The sequence below is a fragment of the Podarcis vaucheri genome (assembly GCF_965113315.1).
Source record: "Podarcis vaucheri genome assembly, chromosome: 9".
NCBI lineage: Eukaryota > Metazoa > Chordata > Lepidosauria > Squamata > Lacertidae > Podarcis > Podarcis vaucheri.
In genome coordinates this window covers 10,726,591-10,751,522 of record NC_138767.1, presented here as the reverse complement: position 1 = coordinate 10,751,522, position 24,932 = coordinate 10,726,591, and the positions used below count along the sequence as shown (strand labels likewise).

Sequence of the window (24,932 nt, the reverse complement as noted above, 5' to 3'; positions counted from 1 at the left end):
CTGCCTGGTTCCTTGTAGCTTTGCTTCTTGCAGCGAGGGAACCGCCAGAAGGCCCTCGGCGCTGGACCTCAGCGTCCGGGCAGAACGATGGGGGTGAAGACGCTCCTTCAGGTATACTGGGCCAAGGCCATTTAGGGCTTTGAAGGTCAGCACCAACACTTTGAATTGTGCTTGGAAACGTCCTGGGAGCCAGTGTAGATCTTTCAGGACCAGTGTTATATGGTCTCGGCGGCCGCTCCCAGTCACCAATCTAGCTGCCGCATTCTGGATTAGTTGTAGTTTCCGAGTCACCTTCAAAGGTAGCCCCACGTAGAGCGCATTGCAGTAGTCCAAGCGGGCGATAACTAGAGCATACAAGGCTGATTGGCCCAACGTCTCCTTGCAACCATCATGGGCTAAGTGAGAGCGTCAACCCAGGTCTCCCCAGTCCAAGTTGAGTACTTTGGAGCCCACCCTAGTTTAAAAGTTGGCGGAGAGATACCGGAGCGCTCCAGGAGTCTTTTCCCCACTCTGCCTGTTGTGCGGACTTCGTTTCTGAGCAGGTTCTTGCAACCGCAAGAGTGAACCTGCTTCTGTGTTGGTGTGCGCCATGCGGCTTTGCTTGGGGTGTCCATCGCGGTGGTGGGTTTTGTCCAAAACGAGAGAGAGAGGAAACAAGCAAGGGGTGTTGTTCTGTTGCTGGCCGGACATCGGTTTCTCAGTTGAACCTAGAGGCAGCATTACCCGGTGGGATGGAGCTGCAATCACTTCCGCTTCCCGGAAGCAAGAGCGGAAAGCAGTGGGGAGGTCAGCACAGTGCGGGTGCGCCAGCGGAAACCCTGGGCTGGCTCCACCAGTGCTTTCGCAGAAAGCGGCAGCGATTCTGCTTCGCCAGGTGAACCCCTTCTGCCCTGCTTCTCCCTGTCCTTCTCACTCTGCTCCCCCTGGAAGCAATTTTACCTACTGCGCTTATGGGTTAACTAAGAGACTGCATGGAACAGGGGTTGCCAAGTCTTGTGGCCATGGTGATGGGTTTTGGGGAGTGGGGGGTGGGTATTGCCAGTTGTTTACTTTTATGTAAGAATTTTCAGTATGCAAAATGTGTCCAGTTTTTTGGGGGGCGGGCAGACAACAACAGCTGGTTCTTATCATAGGAATGTTGAGGGTACAATTCCCAATTTGTCGATTGGTCAGGGAGGCTGGAAGATTTGTCCATAATTTGGATCCAAGATACATTCGAGGGCAGTACACTTCATCTAATGGAAAGTCATGTGATCTTGACTTACTTTCAGATTTCTCGGTTCGATGGTGGAGATGAAAACTTCCCCGCATGTAGAAATCTGACATATGAGGGAGGAGGCTAGACTTAAAAGCCTGCCCCTGGTGTGCTAATTTTCCACAAGCAGGGAGATAATTGCTATAACTGGATATTCAAATGTGTGGTACCACACCTCTAGTCTGAAATGGTACAGTCTTTAGAACATGGTACCATGTGATTTAGCGGCCCCATTAAGATGCACAACTTTTCAAAGGAAAACCTCTGACCATGACATGACAGATATCTAAGGTCATTTCCCTAAAAGCCATATACATCATATCCCTACTGTAATTTTCCAAATATATATGCTTGGCAGGGGGTTAGACTCGACGGCCCTTGTGGTCTATTCCAACTCGATGATTCTGTGATCTCTTAAGGCATATACATAACACAGACTTCAACTAGTATAGTGAAATTCTCTGCCCACCCCACCCCCCAAATTGTAATTCTGCAAGTGGAGCCTGGGGATCTCTTAATACTGAGCACCCACCCTAAACTACAAGTCCCAGAATTCTTTGCAGGAAGCTGTGACAGTTTTACAGGTATAAAACTGAGACACTTCTACAGTGTAGGGGAAGCACATGCAGTATTTGTCAGCCTTGGATTGCAGTATTGATACCTGTCAGGATAGCACCTTTCAGTTCTGTGTTTGTCTTTCCTACCTGTCTTAATTGCAGGCTTCCGAAGACGAGAGAGCGCCACTCATCCGGACATCGTGACTCAATTTCCCCAGCAACAACAAGAACAACACTTTTCAGAAACGAGCTTAGTGATGACTGAACTATGCAAGCTGCTCTTAACTGCAACCACTACGCTGTACAACAGTCTCGACCGTCTCCCCTGCACACTAATATATGTTAACATTCTGTTTCGGGTTTTGCGGCATTCAGGAAGGCTTTGCTTTGTGAAAAGTGGACTGCTGTTTAAGAGCGGAGGTTGCGGTACTGCCTTTTCTAAAAAGCTGGAACAAAGGCAACTTCCGTTGTCTTCCGAGATTGCAAAAAGCAGCGTTCTAATATCCCTGTGTGGCTATAGACATTTGCACTGGTGTTCTCCCATTGAGTCCCATGGGACTGTAGTAGTGTAGGTGTCTGTGGATCGGCCCCTTTTCTTTGCCTGTTTGGCGGGCCACAGGAGTTTGTGTCAGTTGCAATGGGTCCGTTTTTATTTATTAGAATCACTAGGTACAATCCTGTCCTTCAGTAACCTGACTTAATGCCAGCCTCTCTGACATACCAGGCATTTTAGTTTCCTCCTTGTGTCCATTTTCACATTGCACAGCTGGGAATGTTTTGTTGGTCTAGCTAGCACATGATCTTGATCCTACAATGCAAAGGGAGATCTCCAGCCTCCAACACATTTTTCGCGGGTACGGCTGCAGAACTAACAGCCCACCGTTGTACCATACTGCTCTGCATCCATTGGATCGATTTTGGGGTGGTTCCCCATGAATGCATACCTGTGAAAGTGACCTGGAGCCGCTCTAGCAGCGCCACTTGGGAGTCACAGATACCTGGTCCATGGGGCTATTTTAAAAACGTGTCCAGTTCACCACCTGTCTTTTAGGTGAATTGGTGTGTCTTCCCACCGCCCGCCATGCAAATGTTTTCTAAAAGCTGGTCTGTGGATAGAAAATGTTCCCCGAGAGCCGGCTCTCAAGTATTTGATAAGGAACACTAAGGGAGTGCATTTGAATCAGCACACCTGTAAAGATCACTGATTGCTCTTTTTCCATGGGCTGCCTAAAACTGGCCAAGACGCGCCCCTCTTGCATTCTCTGTGAGGTCTCCCTACAGACCAAACCAAGCCCTTGACATGCGACCTCGAAGGGGCTAGGAAATGGCAATGCTGTCCTTTTGCCCTCGACTCTGCCAGCAGGAGCCTCCATCACTGCAAAAATGCTGAAAGTGCAGGCAGGTAGAAGCAACCACCAACAGCATCCTTGCTGGCTGCAGCCAACCTTACACTGCCCTCCCAAAAAACCCAGGCATTTTGGGATGGGCAGGGAGAGCTGCCTTAGCTTGATCAGCTATTGGCAATGGACCTGATCTCTCTTGCCAAGCCAGTCTAGAGTTGGTGTAACAACAACTCGCAGCTTTTATTGCTATCCTGTTCTGCGGTGGCAGGAGGGCTCTGTATGCAATGGTGGTTTTGCTGCTTGATTCAGCCTCGCTGCTCCCAGCCTGGAGTTGCCATTGCTTCCCTAGTTTCTTTAGACATAATCTCCGAATAAGCCAGTTTCTCAGATCTAGCAGCATGTAGCATTTTAAGAGACCTTTCAATGAGAGGCATCTAGCTGTTCCAACCCTCCCTTCCTGTCTGCTTATCTGGAAAGAAACATTTGAGTGTAAAAAGCCACAAAGTCATATTGTGAGGTCTGGAAGAGGAAAGGGCTGCGTCGCCTAATGGGGAGTTTAAGGCACCTGAATCAGAAGCCTGTGGAAAAAGCTGTACTGTTGTCTTGCACAGGTGTGCATACTGGAGAAGAAGGGAAGAGTTGGATTGCAAGCTACCTTCGCTGGACAGAAGGTAGCTCCAACCACTAGGTCAAACCAACCTATGTTACCTAATGACCAGCTGAGCCTCTTCTGAGAGGCCCAGCTCATACTTAAATAGGTATAGCAAGCAACATAACCTGCCAGTGTTCTGTACACTTTTTCTTCCTTATGCAATCTGCATTGCTTCTGGCATTACCTGAAATCTCATTCTGCTTGCTGACCAAATGCCCCATTATTATATTTAAAGATCTCTTACTGATTCTTCAAAGTAACATGGTATAACTGTCTCCCCCCCATCCAAACGCCCCATTATTGAGTTGATTGCATTTCCCCCTCCCATTGGAAAAGCAATTATTACCTGAAGCTGCAGTAAGAAGGCAGTTTCCCCATCTATTTTTGGAGTGGTTCTCAAGACACACAACTTTCTGTCATTCATAGTGTTCACTAAGAACAGTTACTCGTTTATTTTGGTTGTGCTGGTGCAGGAACCATAGAATATGTTGCTGGAATTCCTTTTCTGGAGCAGCCGAAAGACCCATCTGGCCCACAGTTCCATTTCCAGCTGTGGTTTCACCAGTGGCCTTCCAGGTGTTGTCCAACTCCTGATTTCATTAAAGACCTCAAGTTTATGTAGGAGAAAGAGATGATTCTCCCATTGCTAGAACCTGAGAGTCATCTCATGGAAGGAAGCTGCCCCGTGGTTGGCCAATGGAGGCTGCAGGCATTGCAGATTGATGTTTATCCTTAATTGTTTCCTTGGAAGCTTGTGCAAATTATTTCCCGCAGTACATTTACAAAATTATAGCATGAACGTTTACACTTCCAGCAGTTGTCACACAGCATTGCTTAAAACAACTGGAAGGCAGCAGGGAGGCTGCTTGTATATATTTCTGAGGGCACAAAGGAGCAAAAGATAACTTAGAACCATGAATAGTATTAGTATAGTATTATTTCTGATAGATGCGCCTCTACAGCTAGGTCATTGGCTCAGATCACCTTTCAGTGTTCATTTATACTTTAAAAGGAATTCCAAGTTCTTGAAATTGCCCCTTTGATGCTGCCTCTCAGTCTTAGTATTACGGGGTTGAGTAGTGTTTAGGCCCTCCTAACAGTGCAAAGCCTCCCAGGCTGCTTAAGTTATGTTATGTGGGAGTTGGGAAAGATGACACTCCAGGTTTTGCTCAACGTGATCCCAGATTATTAGCCATGCTGGCTGGTGCTGATGGGAGTTGGAGTCCCAACAACTTCCGCAAGGCCACAGTCTCTCCTCCCTTGCTTATAGTGTCTGGTCAAGGCAGGGAGATTGCGCACAGTACTATCACAAGTGGCTAAAGCGAGGGCTGTGCAATGTTTATAAAATACTGAGCAGCCCTCAGAAAAGTTCTTGTCCTGTGTCTCTAAATTTAGACAGAACCATGTATACAACAGGGTGGGCCAGCTGCTTGCTGTGAACGACTGAGTGAATGCAAAGTTAGTGAAAGAGCAAAACTGAAAGTTCCAGGATCCTTTCCTATTTTTGGTTTGAGGGGTGGCGATATTTGTGGGCACTTTTATTTTTCTAGTTGTAGTGGAGACCGTTTGCTTCCCTGTTAAATAGTTCTGCTGCAAGAAATGTCTAACAGTCTCCTGAAGCTGTGGACAAGGAAGCTTGTCATCTTCCGACGGAGGAGCTCCTAGGGGACTTTGGGATTTCCTGGAGCATAAATTCTCTTGTGGGCTGCGCTGACATAACTAATGGTTTGTAAGTGCTTATTTAAATTGCTCAGAGAGCTTCAGGTACAGAATATTTATAAGACTGATGTAAGCCAGGAAACCTGTATTAGGCCCATATATGATGTGGACCTAAGTTTTCCCAAGGCCACAACAATAGTTGATGACGAGTTTATCTTAACCATCACACTGTAGAAGCAGTAAAAGAGCCTACTATCAAATCTCTCTTCAATAATACTTCCCCAAATTTAAAACATGTTTAGTGGTGCAGCCAGAAAATCTATAGGGACATGTCACAGTTGATAGCTTTTTAATGCAAAAAAAGAGGAATCTAGTATCAGGAGACAAACTATGGAAAAGATTCAGATCTTATTTGGGGCAATTCTTTGTAGGTCAATCATGGTAGTTACTCCAAAGCAAAAAGAATGCCCTTTTTTGGTGGGGGGTATCTAACACTGACTCTTTACACTCAGCCCTGTTAGTAATGAACGAAGTGGACTGTTGTCATGTCAATGAACTGTTGTCATGTTAATGTGGAATATCACATTAAATGGCTTTTTTGTTTCATTGCCTTTTCTCCTTATTCTTGTAACTTGCATTTCTGAATATTTTTCTCCAAAGGAACATCTGTTTAGTTAGTGAATCTCCCTCTATGTAAAAAAAAAATCCCAACCAGGCCTGTTCTAGTTCTGCTGCTTCTGAGAGAAGACAGTAGGAAATCCTGTCCATTTACAGTGGTACCTCGGATTACATACGCTTCAGGTTACATACGCTTCAGGTTACACACTCCGCTAACCCAGAAATAGTGCTTCAGGTTAAGAACTTTGCTTCAGGATAAGAACAGAAATCTTGTTCTGGCGGCGCGGCAGCAGCAGGAGGCCCCATTAGCTAAAGTAGTGTTTCAGGTTAAGAACAGTTTCAGGTTAAGAACAGACCTCCGGAACGAATTAAGTACCGTATTTTTTGCTCTAGAAGACTCACTTTTTCCCTCCTAAAAAGTAAGGGGAAATGTGTGTGCGTCTTATGGAGCGAATGCAGGCTGTGCAGCTATCCCAGAAGCCAGAACAGCAAGAGGGATCGCTGCTTTCCCTGTGCAGCGATCCCCCTTCTTGTTCTGGCTTCTGAGATTCAGAATATATTTTTTCTTGTTTTCCTCCTCCAAAAACTAGGTGCGTCTTATGGTCTGGTGCATCTTATAGAGCGAAAAATGTACTTCACTCGAGGTACCACTGTATATGCTTGGGCCAGGTGAGCAGATACATTCTTACCTGCCAGTTGTCCAGGTGACAAATGCTAAGACGAGCTGGACCAGATGCCTGTGGCAAGTCCATAAGCAGGAATGAATGCAGCCACACTCTGCCCATGGGTGATTCTCACAACTGGGATTCAGAGACATGCTGCCTCTGACAGTGGAGGATAGAACATCTAGTAGTTACTGATGATAGCCTTATCCTCCATGAATTTGTCTAATTCTCTCTTAAAATTATCAAAATGGATTGCCATTGTTGCCTCTTGTAGGAGCAAATGCCATAGTTTAACTACTATGCGCCAGAGGCTAATTTAGGGCAGCCATGAATATTTCCATCGCTCTGGGCACAGAGCCTAGGAGTGTTGTAAGGTATCGCATTGAAGATGTACTCCACTAAGCATGACGGAAGGCTGGGGCACTGAATTTTGGCCTCAGGTGAGGCGCCATTGAAATTGGAAAGACCGACGTCTGCCCCTGTACGCACCGTGTGCTTTCTAGCTGTCCCAGAGTTCTGGGTAGTCATTTCTCATTAGTATGGCCTAAAACATACTTTCTGCAGTTTCCCTTGCCTCTGAAAAGGATCTTGGTATTATGGCTAGATTAAACGCAAAAAAGCTAAAGCAAAAGACCACAAAATCACTGAAATCACAATGAGTGGCACCTTGGGTTACATACGCTTCAGGTTACATTCGCTTCAGGTTACAGACTCCACTAACCCAGAAATAGTTCCTCGGGTTAAGAACTTTGCTTCAGGATGAGAACAGAAATCGTGCTCTGGCGGCAGCGGGAGGCCCCATTAGCTAAAGTGGTGCTTCAGGTTAAGAACAGTTTCAGGTTAAGAACAGACCTCCAGAATGAATTACAGTAAGTTCTTAACCCAAGGTACCACTGTATAGCCATGCAGCAGCAGTAGAAAATACATTTTCAATACTTAGTGCACCTCACCCCTCCTGGACAAAGAGGCATGTGTGTTTACCTGCCAATGAAAAGAGAACAGAATTCTGGCTAGATGCACTGAAGAGGGGGAAGTGTGCAGCTGCTACAGACAAAAGCCCTCCCAGTGATCCCTGCACCTCATTTGCAATATTCTCAAGTGTGTCCTTTGCAAACCTTACTGCTAAGCACGCACCGCAGCAGATTCCAGGAGAACACAATGGTGGTGTAATTAAACATGTGATAAACGGGACTAACAGGTGGCCAACGGGACCGGATGGCACAGGACTAAACTGGCCGAGGCCTGAAACACATCCTAAATCCCCTCACTGAGTCATAGTTTGCAGTTCCTTTCATCATCATCATCATCATTTTTAATTTGTATACCGTCTTTCTATCTTACAATACAAGCTGAAGAAAGAAAGAATGTACATTTTATAACAATCTAATGCAATACAAAAAGGTGATAATAAAACATAACTTTAAAATAGGCAACCTACATCAAAAAGTAACATTCAACAATCATTAGAATAGTATTAAATAATAATAACATATGAAAGTTAAACAGAAATCAATTCAACAGTTACAATAAATAATTTCTAAACTATAATCAATAAAACAACAGCAAGCCACAGTGCATAGAATAATACAATAGAAATTGAGAAGCAGAGACTAGAGGTGGAAGGAGGCCTTGCCTGATGGAGTCTCTCCCCTCACAGCTCTTCCTCCAGGAACAGATCCCTTATGAGGACTCCTAGGGTGGGAGTCGGAATAGGGTTTGAACCTATTGCACACCATTATTAGGGGTGAGGATCACCAAAGCAGGTTGCCATATTTCAAAAAGTGGAAAACCTGTTGAGGTTTCTTTTTTTTGGGGGGGACGTTGTTGGAAATTCAACCGCCGCCCCAAAAAATCTACATTTTCGACATGGGTTGCCCTACATGGGTTGCCCTTTCCCCATCAGGATCCCATCGGGCACTTCCCCTCCAGTCCACAAGGCGGAGCCTCTACCTTCCCGCAGCCCGCTCCGCAATTGGTGGCGCTTCAGCGGCCGGTCTAGGAATCCGCGACGGCATCTTACGTCGTCGTCGTTGTCGTCACCACAGCGCCTCGTTGCCGGGGCAACAAGCCAGCTCGAGCGGCGCTCTCCGGGCGGAGGCGGAACCTTTTTTTCACCACAGACGCAGAAATCTAGAGTGACGCGCCACGGCGATTTCAAACCGGGACGCCCGGTGCCTGGTTTCAGCTAGTTTCCCGCTCTAATTTTTCGACACGAAATGCGTAAAGGGGAGTCGAAGTTAAGGGAGGCCGAAGGGCAGAGCGGCGGGTCCCTAGAAAACCGCGGCCGGCGCTATTATTGGGTTCCACTCTACCCTTTTCCTATCTCTATGGCCTGGTCGCGGCCTCTCGCGTCGGGGTTGCAGTTTCCACCCGGACGACGACGCTGAGCGGACCTTCCCAGGGTCAGTGGGTGCTGCCGCCGCCGCCGCTCGGGTTCCCTCATGGCTTTCAACTTCGGGCCAGCCGCCGGCGCTGCGGCCGCCCCAAACCCTGCGGGTGAGTGCGGGGAAGTGGCGGGGGGGGCGAGCTCTGGGGGGAGGGGCGTGGCCCTGGTCGCCCTGGCAACCGAGAAGGTAGCGGGGGGGGGGCGGGGAAGGGCAGCACCTGTTGAATCCCTGGCTTCCTATCGCGGAGCAGCTGCAGCTTCGGAGGCGCAGGGCGATATCAAGAGAAGAGGGGGTGGGGATGGGAGCGAGTCAGTTTTGTTTGTTCCAGACGTAGGTTGCACGACAACACGCCCAAATGAACGCGAGCGCAAGTTGGACGTGAAGAAGCAGGGCACAAAATGATGGTGCGCCTTAAGGATGCCTGAATGTCCGCTTGGCGCAGGGTTTTAGAACAGGAAGGGACCCTCGAGGGTCTTCGAGATCAAACCCCTGCATGTAGCTATATATATATATCCCAAAAGAGGACCCCCACACACAGAGAGAAAAGAGGCACTTATTATTATTATTATTATTCATTAATATCACGGGATCCGTATAAAAATGTAGCTATATATATATATCCCAAAAGAGGACCCCCACACACACAGAGAAAAGAGGCACTTATTATTATTATTATTATTATTCATTAATATCACGGGGTCCGTATAAAAATGTAGCTATATATATATCCCAAAGGAGGACCCCCCCACACACAGAGAAAAGAGGCACTTATTATTATTATTATTATTATTCATTAATATCACGGGGTCCGTATAAAAATGTAGCTATATATATATATCCCAAAAGAGGACCCCCCCACACACAGAGAAAAGAGGCACTTATTATTATTATTATTATTATTCATTAATATCACGGGGTCCGTATAAAAATGTAGCTATATATATATCCCAAAGGAGGACCCCCACATACAGAGAGAAAAGAGGCACTTATTATTATTATTATTATTCATTAATATCACAGGGTCCATATAAAAATGTAGCTATATATATATCCCAAAGGAGGACCCCCCCACACACACAGAGAGAAAAGAGGCACTTATTATTATTATTATTCATTAATATCACAGGGTCCATATAAAAATGTAGCTGTATATATATCCCAAAAGAGGACCCCCACACACAGAGAGAAAAGAGGCACTTATTATTATTATTATTCATTAATATCACAGGTCTATGTATAAATGTAACTATATATATCCCAAAGGAGCACCCCCCCACACACACACAAAAGAGGCACTTATTATTATTATTCATTAATATCACAGGGTGGTTGTAGAGAAAGGCCAAGGGGCTGCAAAGTGCGGCTCTCCCAGTGCCACGCTTCTGTTCCCATCCATTAGCAAAACTAGGTCTCTGGCTGCTGCCAGTCCCGTGTTGCAGAGCCCCACAAATAAACATAATTAGTGCTAATTCCTCCAAAATACATAGGATTGTAGAGTCCTGTGGCTTGGCTTTTGAAAAACAGGAGGTCCACAGTACTTAGCAAATTGAGAAGTGCTGTGCTAGCCTGTTGTTGTCTGCCTGGTACTGCGAAGAGAGTATGTGTTTGTCTAGTATATGGCTGGCAGGCTGCATTTGACTTGGGAATTCACAAATTGCATGTTGATATGGACTGTTGTGATAATGTATGTGAAGCACTTTGAACAAAAATCCATGTCTAAATGCAAAGTATTCATATTAATCAGCCATGGGGAGAGTGTAATTCTCATATGGAAGTTTGGGGAAGGGAACCACTATCAAGTTTGTTAACGGTGCTTTACTTGGTCATTCATATCTACAAAATGTTAAGCCTAAGTGTACTGCTCAGCTCATTACTTCTAAACCCTTCGAAACGTAGACCATTCAAAACACCCTGCTCTCATACTGAGGAGGAATTTTTATTTGCATGTTTTTGGTGCAGAACTAATATTTGGCAGTGAAAACTTCATTTGTCCTATGACAGCAGAGAAACGCTCTTGTACTTTTTCTTGCTATGGACTGATGTTTCTTCTCCCCCGTTCTTTGAAATTTCTCATTTTTGCTATCAGAAACGGTTTTACTGCTTACATGTTTTGTTTCTCACTAATACTTCCTTGCTTTCTTTTCTGCTTCCCACTTATCAGGATTTGGTGGGCTTGAAACAGCAAACTCCACTGCCAGCGGGTTTAATTTTGGGGGTTTTGGATTAACTGCTAATCCTGCAGTGAATTTTAATATTGGGAATTTTGGTGTGTCTACTACCTCGGCTCCACCATTCAATTTTGGTAACAGTCTGGCCAGTGCAGGTAGAGAATGCACACAAGTGGTGTTTGTAATTGCATTGTTGCTGGGAAGGGTCCAAGAATTTGCTTCAGGCACCTGGGGTCTAAACTCATTCATGTGACATTGTTCCACTAAACTCCATTGAAGACCTCTTTCAGTGTTTAAGGACTGGAGTAGAAGCAGAATACCTCTTTTGCTTTTATTCTTGTAGCTTTTAAAATAACATTTGCATCGGACTCCTTAAATGTGTGACTGAAATGCCTAATTTTTCAAAGCTGTTTTATCACTGAAGTAGCTGCAAAGAGAGACTGCTCTGATCCAGCAGTTGCTTATGGGAACATAAAGCTTCACAGAAGGATGCAGTCTATGCGTTCGTTAAAGAAATGATTGATCAGGTCCCTCCTTTCAATAAATGAGGAAGTCTGCACAGTCAGGAAATCCATGTGAGAGGCAATACATACGGAACACAGCATTGTGGGACTACTAGCTACTTGCTGTGATGTAAAGTGTGAAGGGGAGACAACCTCTCCAAACATGGGGTGAATTCATGGCAAATCATTCCTCCATAGTACACATCCACCATGTTTGTGCCCTATCAGCTTGGGAGGGTGTTGAATTCTCAGTTTCCTTTCACAATTTTCCCGTTTACTGTGTGCCTATGAAACGGTGTAATGTGTGAATTAGCCTTGAATCCATGTGGATCTAGATTGGCTCATTTTCCTTGGGGGGAAAACCATTTTAATGACTCAGAGTGCCTTAGCAGGCCAAATTTGTCATGTGCATTCTGCAAACAGGGATATAAAATTATGATCCCTTGGTAATAAAGTTGAATAACTTTGAAAAGGTATTTTTCTGTATCTCAAATTCTTGGACCCTACTGCATTTATGTTTCCCCCCTTTCCTACGTCTCTTCATTGGATTTCAGTCATCACGAACTCACCACACTTTTATCAAGGCTTAATGGAGAAGCAAATTTTATACGATCAGCTAAAAAAAATCAGCAATCCTAACTTTTGGTCTTTGAGAAATATGCTGGCTTTGACAAAAAGATTCTGACTTTTAAACATTCTCAACTATTTACTGTCTGTAGAACAAGTTGATAATTCAACTAGCTGATTTTGAACAGCCAGGCATCGATCCATCTTTGTACCTGAATGTGCCTGACATTAATATTAAGTATTCTAACATTCAGTATTTCTAATGTGCTCATTTAGTGTTAACCTTCAGTTCTTGTGGCTGTTCGTATAGGAAATTATATCATTCCATAGTCCTATCATTTCTGTACTGTAGTATGCAACAGTTTCAATTATTTGTATAGTGTAACTCTCATCTCAGCTGTTAAAAGAAACCATTTGTTCACCCCAGTGACATTGTTTGCTTTGTGATTGGTCTGAATGGCTTTCACAATGTGAGTCTCTCGCACCTCTACCCACCGCATACAAATGCATTCACACTTCCAATCAGTTTTAAAATTCTTCTTGGAAAATTTCTGTGCAAGGAAGGACACGAGAAAGAGCTCACCACTGAGCTACGATTGTTACTAGTATTACACTAAAATACTGTAATTGTTTTAAGATGGCAGCTATAACTGAACTTTAATCTTTTGAGTGCAGACAGGGATCACAAATTCTAATGCATTTATAAAAACTTGGTTTCACACTAGTATTTATTTATTTATCTGTTTATTTATTCTTTTGTTTAATACATTTACAATCCTGCACTTTCATCCAAAGGAGCCCAGGGCAGCACTGATTTCAGTGGGGCTAAAGCACAACTAACTTAGTCTTTGGGTCCATCCCCCAATTTTATGACTGTATAGCTTTTGGGTGCTTCAGGACAGGCTTAACCAGTGCATCTTTCACCCCAAAAGTTCAGTCAGGAACAGTGCTGGTTGGCGCTTGGTCAAGGAGAAGAGCAGGGTCCATATAGGCAGCACAGCAGTTGCAGGGCCAATGTGCCAATGGCAGGCTGGAACCCTTCTTCTGATTGAAACCTATTCTGGGAGCTCCAGCAAAGCCATTTAATCAACTCTGTTGTGCCTGTTTAGCACAAAGAAAGGCATGCAAAGAGTGCTGGGAGCAGCTGGTTTCTACAATGCAAGGAAAATTAATTAATTAATTAATAATTAATTTTTATAATGAATGATTTTAGAATGTTGTTTATGTTGTACCTTTGTACTGTTTTATTGTTGTTAGCCGCCCTGAGCCCGGCTTCGGCTGGGGAGGGCGGGATATAAATAAAATTTATTATTATTATTATTAAATTCAGAAGACATATTTATGCCCACATAAGGAGCACTGATGTTCTGGAGTAGTTTAAAGCAGAGGCACTGCATTGATTAGGTTGTTTTTTTAAAAAGAATTTATATGTGTTTTCCTTCAAGTAACAGGATAGGCTTTCCAAAAAATAACAACAAAAATGTGCAACTGATATGATTTCCCAAAAGATGAAAGCGTGTTAGCTACTTTAGTGTTAGCCCCCTTCTCTGCAATCACTTCGGCTTTAAACGAGGGCAACGCATACAAGTTGTTTCCTCATCAGCATTCATTTGTCACCATCTCCCTTCCTAAAAAAAACCTACCGGCATGTGATCGTCAAAACTGTGGCCTCGTAAAAGGCTTCTGGGCTTCTTCTTCTTTTGACTTGGGCATTTTGGTTTCCTAGGGGCCTTTGGAGGATTTGGGACGGCAAACACCACAGCTGGATCTACGTTCAGCTTCTCGGCACCTACCAACACCGGGGCTGGTGGTAAGAGCACATGAATTGCACTGCACATGTCTTTCCAGTTAAAGCATTGCAGGAGCTTAGCACGACCTTATTCACACTGTGTTGTCCTGCTTTTCTTCTTTCAAGGGTTGTTTAGTGCTACCCAGAACAAGGGTTTTGGATTTGGTACTGGCTTCGGGACAGGTACCGGCCTTGGCACAGGTTTGGGAACTGGTTTGGGATTTGGAGCCTTCAGCACCCAGCAACAGCAGCAACCAAGTAAGTACCCTAAGGCTAAATAGTGCCAGGGGTTTTACCTAACCTTTTTATATCATATTGGAGCTCCTTCTTTCTTCTCTTCCTTTCTCCCTCCCATCAGACATCTGGGTGACAGCCTGTTGGGCAAAAGAAGTGGACTTTATGAACTGTATTCTGGTTGGGTGTTTCAGGCGTCTGCTGTAGCTATTATTTTTGTCAGGCATCCACATATCTGCCTGAAGGAGATAGGATCTGCCTGTGTGATGCCCACCTGGTGGAAACTCTAGCTCACATGACCCTTAAATGTAAAATGAATGATTATCTCCACCAACAATTTCTAGACCATCTATGTATTCCAACATGGAAACCAGAGACAGAGGTTATACACTTCTTATTACAGGGGAGAGACCAGAAGCATACCAAGACAGTAGCTAAGTTCCTCTATTTGATTTTTTGTCACCGAAGTATGCTACAGGATCCTGCCCTTGCTGGGGACCCACAGAGATGAAATAGATTGCTCTCATCTTCTTCCCTTTGGCAAATGACTGTACTGTTGAAATGGCGACGAGATCGCACTGGCCTATTTATTCTGAATGTTTGTATGTGATGCCAATAAAGGTTTGATGATGATATATCTGCCTAAGTTGCAAAAAATATAATAGCGATAAGCTCAGAAAATATGTAAACCCTTGGTCAGCATCTTATTTTACAAAGGGGCTACTTTGATGAGAGGATAGTGGGCTAGCCTTGCGTAGTTGGATTTCATTTGCCATCTATCTTCCCGTCTCGTTTTAGCCCTAGGAAGCCTCTTCAGTCAGCCTGCTCAAGCCCCTGCCCAGTCTAACCAGCTGATAAACACAGCAAGTGCCCTTTCTGCACCCACACTGTTGGGAGATGAGCGAGATGCCATTTTGGCCAAGTGGAACCAACTGCAGGCATTTTGGGGCACAGGCAAAGGATATTTCAACAACAGCATTGCCCCAGTGGAGTTCTCGCAGGAAAACCCGTTCTGCAGGTTTAAGGTATGATTGGTTTTTCTGAAGACCACCTTCTTGGAAACAGTTGGTTGGCTATCTAGCCTTAATTGCTGCTAGACATTTAGAGTTGATTTCCTTCGCTACATTTCACAGAGTTGTAGAATCGTAGCTTTCATGTCTTTGTGGCGCAGTGTTTCTGCAGCAAAAAGTTTGGGTATCTTTTTGTTGGCTGAAAAGGCTGCTGTCCTTTCACAGGCTGTTGGCTATAGCTGCATGTCCAACAACAAGGATGAAGATGGCTTGGTAGCACTGGTCTTCAACAAGAAGGAAGCAGAAATTCGAAGCCAGCAGCAGCAGCTTGTGGAATCTCTGCACAAAATCTTAGGTTCAAACCAGACTCTCACAGTCAACGTGGAAGGTGTGAAGACCATGCCAGATGATCAGTAAGTAAATTGCATGGTGCATGTGTGTCCCTTCCTGGCAAGAAAAGGCCTCTTCATGCCCAAGGAGAGTAACATGCTTGATGCAGGGATGGCTAACAGGTGTAGGCAGACCCATTTCACCTCGCCTCCTTTGCTCCTCTCTGTGCCAGGTTGGGCTGAGGTGCTTCCTCTTATCTGAAAGACATCCCTCTCAGGAGCAGGTGAAGGCACCCCAGAGGCCTCTCATTTGGAGGTCCATGTACAGAGTGTCCCATCCAAGTTGCTGATGGGTGGAAATTGGTGCCATAGCAAGGCTCCATACATACATCGGATGAAGAGCCCAGCCAGGCAGATAATAATTGGAGGAAGCTGGCCAGACCATCTCAGTTGGTTAGAGCATGGTGCTGATAAGGGGAAGGTTGCAGGTTCGATCCCCATATGGGACAGCTGCATGTCCCTGCGTTGAAGGGGGGTCCCTTGCAAGTCTATGATGCTATGAATACATTTGGTTTTTTGAGCTCAACCTTGAGTGTAACAACAGTAAATCCTTTTAAAATGTGCAAAATGTAAGTGTTTGCATTGGCTCTTTTAGGACTGAAGTAGTCATCTATGTTGTTGAGCGATCTCCAAATGGGACTTCCAGGCGAGTCCCATCTACCACTCTGTATGCACACTTTGAACAAGCAAATGTCAAAAACCAGCTGCAGCAGCTTGGCGTCACCCTCATCATGGCCAGGACAGAGCTTTCTCCAGCGCAGGTGAAGCAGCTGCTACAGAGTCCTCCTGCAGGTAATCTGTACTGCAGCCAAGTGCTTTGGTTAGATCAGGCGTCCTCAACCTTGGCCCTCCAGGTGTTTTTGGCCTACAACTCCCATGATTCCTAGCTAGCAGGACCAGTGGTCAGGGATGATGGGAATTGTAGTCTCGAAACATCTGGAGGGCCGAGGTTAGATGATGGAGGAGCATGTCCTGCTGTAATACAAGCTGAAAGAATTGTGCTGTTCTTTAAAAATAAGTGTTTGGCCAGCCGTTTAAGGGGTTTGCTTTAGATATGGGATGTATTTTAATTGGACTTGGCTTGTAGATACAATCTGGAAAGAGACCTAAAGGACAAGTAAATAATCTTCTAACTCACTCATTGTGCAGTAGATCAGTGGTGGGTTGCTTTTTTTTCTTTTCCCTCTTGAGACAAAACAGCAGGACAGAAGCAGAAAGAGGTACTTGGAGCAGTAATTAATGCTTCTTTAGGGGTGGGTTCTCACAAGAGAAAAATTCACCAAATTAATTGGAAATGGGATATGAAGAAAATATCTGAAGTGTGTTAAAATTGTCACTTCTGAAATGTAGTTCACCTGTTTTTTTTGGGGGGGGGGCTATGAGTTATACATGTGTTAAATCTGGGTGTTTTTAGCAAGATAAATCTTACCACCAACTGATCCTATTAAACAATGGCTGAGGCTCAATGACTCAATATTGTCCTCAGTGACTTACCTTGTTTTTCCTTTTCCAGGAGTTGATCCAATCATTTGGGAACAGGCCAAAGTTGACAATCCAGATCCTGAAAAGTAAGTCTGGTGGTTTTCAAGGTGGTTTTTGCATCGCTTGGATAATTTGAAATGGGAATTATGTGTCTTTCTGAGAACAGAATGGGCAAAATGAGCACCCTGGCGATCACAGCTCCCAAGAGCAATAGCTGGAAAATAGTCATAATGCCACACAGAAATCTAGATTGCTTTCAGTTAGGAAGCACATGCAAGACTGAACCATCACAAGAATGCATGTGGGGAAATGCATGCTTGAGTGTGTCCCTGTGTTAAAATCTTGCTTTGTTACTACCACATTGGGGAGAAGCTACGCTAAATTTGCAGGTTGAAGAACGTTTTAGATGTTGGTGCATATTCAGACATGCTATCGCTCACACGTACTCTTAAGAGCTTGTTGGGACGTCAAACCCAACAATCTTCAGTGGAATCTGTTAAGACTTCCAGCTGCTGGCAACAGAGTTAGCACAATCAAGGGTGTGTGTGCATGTGTTTGAACCAGATTCATGGTAATTTACCGGAGACAAAAACCACCATCCTTTCCCCTTAAAGGGATGGTGAGGCCTCCTGACTCCCTAGTTAGAGTGCCTTGTTTGCTCCTATAGCCTAATCATTTCTATGTGTTGCCTAATTTCTACCATGTCAATGCTCTTACTTCTCTAGGCTGATTCCAGTGCCGATGGTTGGTTTCAAAGAACTGTTGAGGAGGTTGAAAGTCCAAGACCAAATGACGAAGCAGCATCAAACCAGATTAGATGTGAGCACCAGCTTCTGAATACCACTGTTGTGATTATTTGTGGCTGACAATGGATGCTCTAAGAGTCGAGTTGCCTTTTGCTTTGTAAATCCTGTGTTCCAGGTGCCAGAAACTTAATACCAAAAAGTACTCCGGACTCTCAGGGCCAGGGATTGGTAGCTTGCTCCACCTAGGCTGAGGTTAGCAATTTCCAAGTCTGTTGTAAAGAGCGTGGAAGATGCCAAACTTAAGGAGTCAAGATGCATAGCATGTTTTACAATATTTCCACTGAGCTTCTACTGCTTGTGTGTTCCAGGGGCACAAATCAACCCAGTCTCTTCACTTTCACTAGGAGCTACACTTGAGATGCTCAAAGTGAAGTCTTACATCCCTATTTTATTTTATTTTTCTAATTTATAGCTTTATTAGAACAATACATACATTTTACAAAACCAAAACCAAACCAAACCAAACACAACAAACAACATCACACTCTCTTGACTTCCATTCACCCCCTTGCGTTATCTAAACTTCATTTTCTACTTCACACTTTTATATTTCCTCTTTCTAAATATTTAAAATTAATTTATTATTTGGTCCTCTGTTGTCTTGCAAGATTCAGTCCAGACCCGTCAAAGCATTTAGATTTTTACAGTACTGTTTTATATACTCTCTAAAGAGATTCCATTCTTTATTTAATCTCTGTTTTGAATCATCTCTTAAACTTCCCGTCATTTTGGCTACTTCTCTATATTCGATCATCTTCACCTGTCTAATTTGGTGGGTATCACTTCTCCTTTCCAATTTTTTGCTATTAAAATTCTAGCCACTGTTGTCGCATGCATGAAGATTCTTCTTTAAAAAATTGGGATTTCAGTCTAACCTCCCTAATTTAGAGGAGGGACATAGCTCACTGTGGTATGTGCAGAAGGTCCCGGGTTCACTCATTAACATCTCAAAGTAGTGTTGGGAAAAACAGTCTGAATCACTCCTTGTAAGTACAGACAATATAACTGAGTTGCTATAAGGCAGCTTCCTGTGTTTAGTCTTAAATCTGTCCAGTGGCTAAACCAGCAATACCCCTTCACTTGCATACTAACGTCAATAGTGTCAAATTTCTTTTAATCTTCAGGTTCTATTATTCTTACTGGGAACAGCTGGCTTGGTTAGTTAAAAGTGTTGCCCTGCCCAAAAGCATTTCTGCTGTGGTACATTGCATCCATTTTCTCTCTCTCTCTGCAGTTGGCTTGTGATTTTTGAAGCGTGTGTTTTTGATTTTCAGGGGATTTTTAGAGCCGTCACTGTAGATCCATCCAGCTCCATAATTCTGCAGCTGGTTGTGGACTGTATCTGCAAAGGATTTAAAAGGCTTTCGATACACGAAGGGAGACCCAGGTGTAAAACTGGACGGATAGTTCACAACCTGTGCATTCTCTCTAAACAGCTGACCCAATCTCTCCCTGTCTGTAGATTATATCAGAAGACATAAGTGAGCTCCAGAAAAACCAGACCACAACGATGGCCAAAATAGCTCAGTACAAGCGAAAGCTAATGGATCTTTCGCACAGAACATTGCAGGTAGGCTGTTGTTTGTCCCTGTGGTAGAAATGGGTGGTGATTAAGAATGTAGGTAAAGTGCAGTAGCGAAGAACATGAGATGAAGGTCAGGAAATATTCAGGTCAAGTCTCAATTCAACTAGGGTTGTCTAAGGTGGTCCTGAGGCAAACCTCTGTTGTCTCTGCCTCAGTCCTCCCATCTGCAGTGTGGGGGAAGATGGGTAAGACCATAAAAAGCGGATCCCAGGTCCCTCTATACCTGGATCCTGATTCCATCTGGGGCCAGCCAGATGCTTCTAGAAAGTCCATAAGGCAAGAGTGCTCTCCCTGACATTGCGTTTTATCCCAGGCCCCTTTGCTACCTTAGAACACTGAGGTCCCCTATTTCTGTCCTGGCTAATCAGCCACCAGTAGACAGATCTTCATTCTCCTCTTAAAGCCATTCAAACTGCTGTTTGGATAAGAGATCAAAGAAACTTTGGGTCTTGATCCCAGTTTAGCCACATTTAGCAACTAGATCAAGGGAAGTAATAGTGCCACTGTATTCTGGTCTGGTCAGACCTCACCTGGAGTACTGTGTCCAGTTCTGGGCACCACAATTCAAGAAGGACAGTGACAAACTGGAACGTGTCCAGAGGAGGGCAACCAAAATGGTCAAAGGCCTGGAAACGATGCCTTATGAGGAACGGCTAAGGGAGCTGGGCATGTTTAGCCTGGAGAAGAGGAGGTTAAGGGGTGATATGATAGCCATGTTCAAATATATAAAAGGATGTCACATAGAGGAGGGAGAAAGGTTGTTTTCTGCTGCTCCAGAGAAGCGGACACGGAGCAATGGATCCAAACTACAAGAAAGAAGATTCCACCTAAACATTAGGAAGAACTTCCTGACAGTAAGAGCTGTTCGACAGTGGAATTTGCTGCCAAGGAGTGTGGTGGAGTCTCCTACTTTGGAGGTCTTTAAGCAGAGGCTTGACAACCATATGTCAGGAGTGCTCTGATGGTGTTTCCTGCTTGGCAGGGGGTTGGACTCGATGGCCCTTGTGGTCTCTTCCAACTCTATGATTCTATGCTCCTTGCCTTTCTAGGTTCTGCTTTCTCATTCCCCCCCACTCCCTCCCCCCTTTATAATTAAAAAACAACAGTTGATATGTGTCAGGGGTTCAGGAGCAGAGGCGAGGGCAAGGGAGGAAACAGAGAGCGAGGGGGAGGAGGCAGAAGAAAAGATGAGTGATGACGACGACCCGAGATCTCCGAGTCTTTCCAGTGAATCAGAAGATTCACAAAAAGGAGCACCAGTGGCCAGGGCAAGGGGGGAGACCAGGGGGACACCCCAGGAAGATAGAGCCAGAGGGGACTCAGAGGGGAGCAGTTGGAAATCGGGACCAGCGTCACCGCCAGAGAGCAGGGATGAGGAAGGGCGCCAGGGATCAAGCGCTGGCAGCTCACAACAGGAGGGAGGGCACGAGTCAGGAGTGGCCACACCTCCATCGGGGAGCGAAGAGACGGTTAGACGGAAAGTGGAAGGTTGGGCGCGCGCGCCAAGTTCAAATGCACAGGAAGGTGGCGCAGTAGGCAGCCCGGAAAGGGAGCCAGGTCCTAAAGCCCGGCGCAAGGAGACAGAAGGGTCCGGGGGGTCAGCGTCAGAAGAATCCCGGAAGGAAGAGACCCCGGGGGGCAGAGGGACCCAGAGGAGAACTGTCAGGCGGAAAAGGTGGAGCAGGGCTAGGATATTAAGTTGGTGCACAAGGGGCGGAGACTCAGACGGAGCTTCGCCGATCTAAGCATAAGACGTAGCGTTGCACGCAGCAGCTTGAGGATGCAGACTGTAACTCAATAAAGACTTTTATTTAATGATCGCTGGCTAGCGTGATCCTCTGTGAGCTAGGATCTGGAAGCAACCCTGACAATATGGTACATGGTTGTTTTATGGGATGGAATAGTGTACATTGGACATGTTTATTTTACGGTCTCTTAACTTTCAATTGTACCTTAAAAAATAAATTATTACACAACTAGGGAGAAAATGGGTTTATAAGCTCTTCTTTATTTTTTTTACTTCAGTTACTCTGTAAACCTCCATGTGTATCTTATAATAATAATAATTTTATTATTTGTACCCTGCCCACCTGAAGGAGCGTCTCCACCCCCATCATTCTGCCTGGACACTGAGGTCCAGCGCCGAGGGCCTTCTGGCGGTTCCCTCACTGCGAGAAGCAAAGCTACAGGGAACCAGGCAGAGGGCCTTCTCGGTAGTGGCACCCGCCCTGTGGAACGGCCTCCCACAAGATGTCAGATAGAAAAACAAACTACCAGACGTTTAGAAGACATCTGGAGGCAGCCCTGTTTAGGGAAGCTTTTAATGTTTAATAGACTATTGTATTTTAATATTTTGTTGGAAGCCGCCCAGAGTAGCTGGGGAAACCCAGTCAGATGGGCGGGGTATAAATTAATAATAATAATTATTATTATTATTATTATTATTATTATTATTCCAACAAAATACTAAAACACAGTAAGATATCAGACATTAAAAATACTTCTCTGTACAGGGCTGCCTTCAAATGTCTAACTCCTTGACATCTGATGGCAGGGTGTTCCACAGGGTGGGCGCCACTACCAATAAGGCCCTCTTGTGGCTCTGTGTAAAAACACTCTGCATCTGTCCACTCCCTTGAGCTGCCTTATTGACCTCAGGTGTGTCTGAGGATGGCCTTCCCATTTCCAGGCATATTTTGCATCCCTAAAACACCTGGGGAAAAACAGACCAGGTGCTCCACATTCAGCTGTGCTGCCCAAAAAAGGATAATCTCTTTTTTTGGGGGGGTAAGGGATAGCCTTCTAAAGCATCTCAATTTCTTCACGAAGGTGTTAATCAAGCAAGAGATCCAGAGGAAAAGCGGCTATGCCATCCAAGCCGATGAGGAGCAGCTTCGTGTACAGTTGGATACGATCCAGTGTGAACTCAATGCTCCCACGCAGTTCAAGGTCAGTTACAGATAGGTAGCCGTGTTGGTCTGCCATAGTCAAAATAAAAAAAATTCCTTCCAGTAGCACCTTAAAGACCAACTAAGTTAGTTCTTGGTATGAGCTTTCGTGTGCATGCATTGTGTATCTGAAGAAGTGTGCATGCACACGAAAGCTCATACCAAGAACTAACTTAGTTGGTCTTTAAGGTGCTACTGAGTTCAAGGTCAGCAACTCAGGACGCATAACCTTGCATACCAAACACAGAACTGTGCAGTAAACTGCCTGGTGCTTTGCAGTTGCTCCTTCTGTGCACTTGCATTTCATGCCTGTCTTACATCTCCCAAGTTCTTTTATGCTAATGTGGAAGGCTGTGTCCGCCTTGGACCTATGCCATGCTGTTTGTTCATGTTCCTCTTTGAAAAATCATACTATGACAGTGTCTTTGAAATGCATCGAGTGCCTTCAAACTAATCTGGTAAAATCTGTAAGTGGTATATTTTCACAGGCCTCCCAACCTGATCACTGATGCTTCCTTTCAATAAAGCAGCCTTAGTGGGAGGTTACTGAGTCAAGTCAGCAGGGTGCCACATCATGAGATGCCTTGAGATACTTGCTTGTTGGAGATACTAAGGCAGGGGTTGGCAAGGTTTACCTCGCCTGGGCCAGTTCACTCCAGCAGAGATTCCTCCGTGGGCCAGATTGTGCGCGTGATTTCTGGTGTCTGCGTAGACGCAATTTCTTGCGTTGCGGAAGCGAATCCCTGTGCCACTTAGTGCAGCGCACGGGGGCACGCCGAGCGGGTGATTTGGGAGCAGCCCATGGGCCTTAGATTGCCTACCCCTGTTCTAAGGACTGGATCTGCTTATAAATCTCTGCCACTTGTCCCACAGGTCAGGGGAAAAGAAGCTGCTTTCTGCCCTGAATTCAGCGTTTCTTCCTTTATTTCTTCCAGGGCCGGCTGAATGAGTTGATGTCCCAGATCAGAATGCAGAACCATTTTGGAGCTGTGAGATCGGAAGAGAGGTACTACATCGATGCAGACCTCTTGCGGGAAATTAAACAGGTAACAACCGGCAGAAATGCAAATTCCTTCGTCACAATAACATGAGAAAGTCCCGGATGCGTATTTTGTGCTGCCAGTATTTCCATTCCCAAAGAAATGGATGTTTTTGTTGCATGAGGTGAGGGAGCGGGGTGGACAGTGAAATGTGTGCTTGGTAGCATAGAAAACCTGGGGAACGGACTCTGCTGCAAGCCCTGGTCAACCCTAATTTTTGGCCATTTGCCACCAGGCAACGCTTACATGTTTCCAAGGTCGTCTTCCAAAACATAAGGGCTAGAAACTTGCATTTAAAAAGCAACACACCAAAACATAGTAAGCTGAATAAGGCAACAAGAGCTGTGACCTAACCCTGGGTCTGGATTCCAGTGTTTATGAAAGGGGAGGTATCAGCATGTGACTTTCTGCTGAGTAACCCATGTCTCTCATGTAAACACACAGGGGAAAGATTGGAGCAGTTGTGATCTCTCAGTTGAGGACTGATGCCTAGCATTTTACAAACAGAAGGGCTGACCGTTGCCAGGAAATTCACAGGCTAGGCTTGGGAAGGTCAGAGCGGAGTGTTTACGTGGCTATTCTCTCCCCCCTTCCCTTTCTTTTAGCATCTGAAGCAGCAACAAGAAGGGCTGAGCCACCTGATCAGCATCGTAAAAGATGACCTGGAAGATATCAAGCTCATAGAACATGGATTAAATGAGAGCATACCCATCAGAGGAGGGGTGTTCAGTTGATGGACACCCTTCCGTTGTCCAGAGGCTTATGGAACCTGTAATTTCCCCTCCATGACCAAAACTCACTAGGCAGTTTAAAAAAATATATATCTATCAATACATCTTAGTATGGGGCGAGAGGATTCCAATGGTATTGGTGTCCTTTCCCTAATTTGGCCATCAAGTGGTTCGGTTTCCTAATGGTGCAGTTGGTTTCAAGAACAGACTTTAGACACTTCAGAAGTTGCTTTGTGATCTAAGCCTGCAATTTTGGCAATATCGACTGTGTGGGTTAGGTTTATGAAGACACCTTCCGTGTTAACATCTTGAGAGGAAACACAATGTTATTGCTTACAGCAAACACACCCCAAAATAACTGCTGGTTGTTTATGTGCCCATAAGACATTGTCCAATCTGTTTAAACAAACTTCAAAATAAAGCTTTGAACCTTCTACATTACAGGGGGGAAACTGGGTGTCTGATGTGCTTCTTTGAGACAGGTGATGGAAAAGAAGCACTGGATAAAGGTGTTTAAAAACAAAAAAAACTATTGGTATCTAAA

The 24,932-nt window shown here is 44.9% G+C and overlaps 2 protein-coding genes across 4 annotated transcripts in view; both read left to right on the top strand.

The window, feature by feature from the left end:
* The window catches only part of SCARB2 (scavenger receptor class B member 2), a 37,863-nt gene extending 31,791 nt beyond the window's left edge, over window positions 1-6,072 (top strand). For both annotated transcript variants that reach the window (XM_082236529.1, XM_082236530.1), the window contains one exon: window positions 1,975-6,072. In XM_082236529.1, the coding sequence (XP_082092655.1) occupies window positions 1,975-2,016 (42 nt within the window). In that variant the 3' untranslated portion in view covers window positions 2,017-6,072. The remainder of the gene's footprint in view (window positions 1-1,974) is intronic.
* Window positions 6,073-8,866: 2,794 nt separating this feature from the next.
* Window positions 8,867-24,840, top strand: NUP54 (nucleoporin 54). 2 transcript variants are annotated; one of them, XM_082236511.1, is made up of 13 exons: window positions 8,867-9,245; window positions 11,298-11,459; window positions 14,101-14,184; window positions 14,290-14,421; window positions 15,196-15,422; window positions 15,633-15,820; window positions 16,392-16,588; window positions 17,310-17,364; window positions 18,004-18,097; window positions 19,547-19,654; window positions 22,499-22,618; window positions 23,553-23,663; window positions 24,263-24,840. In XM_082236511.1, exons 1-13 carry the CDS (start codon window positions 9,191-9,193, stop codon window positions 24,389-24,391), a joined length of 1,662 nt encoding a protein of 553 aa, XP_082092637.1. In that variant the 5' UTR covers window positions 8,867-9,190; the 3' UTR covers window positions 24,392-24,840. The 2 variants fall into 2 exon arrangements, with proteins under 2 accessions (XP_082092637.1, XP_082092636.1); XM_082236510.1 differs by lacking the exon at window positions 11,298-11,459 and having other exon boundaries at window positions 8,873-9,245.
* The last annotated feature ends 92 nt before the right edge of the window (window positions 24,841-24,932 follow it).

Bases quoted from the DNA above. Each gene is read 5' to 3' on its own strand.
- NUP54 (XM_082236511.1), top strand. From the start codon at position 9,191: ATGGCTTTCAACTTCGGGCCAGCCGCCGGCGCTGCGGCCGCCCCAAAC. The intron at 15,821-16,391 runs GTAAGTAAATTG...TGGCTCTTTTAG, and splicing joins AAGACCATGCCAGATGATCA to GACTGAAGTAGTCATCTATG. The intron at 22,619-23,552 runs GTCAGTTACAGA...TATTTCTTCCAG, and splicing joins ATGCTCCCACGCAGTTCAAG to GGCCGGCTGAATGAGTTGAT.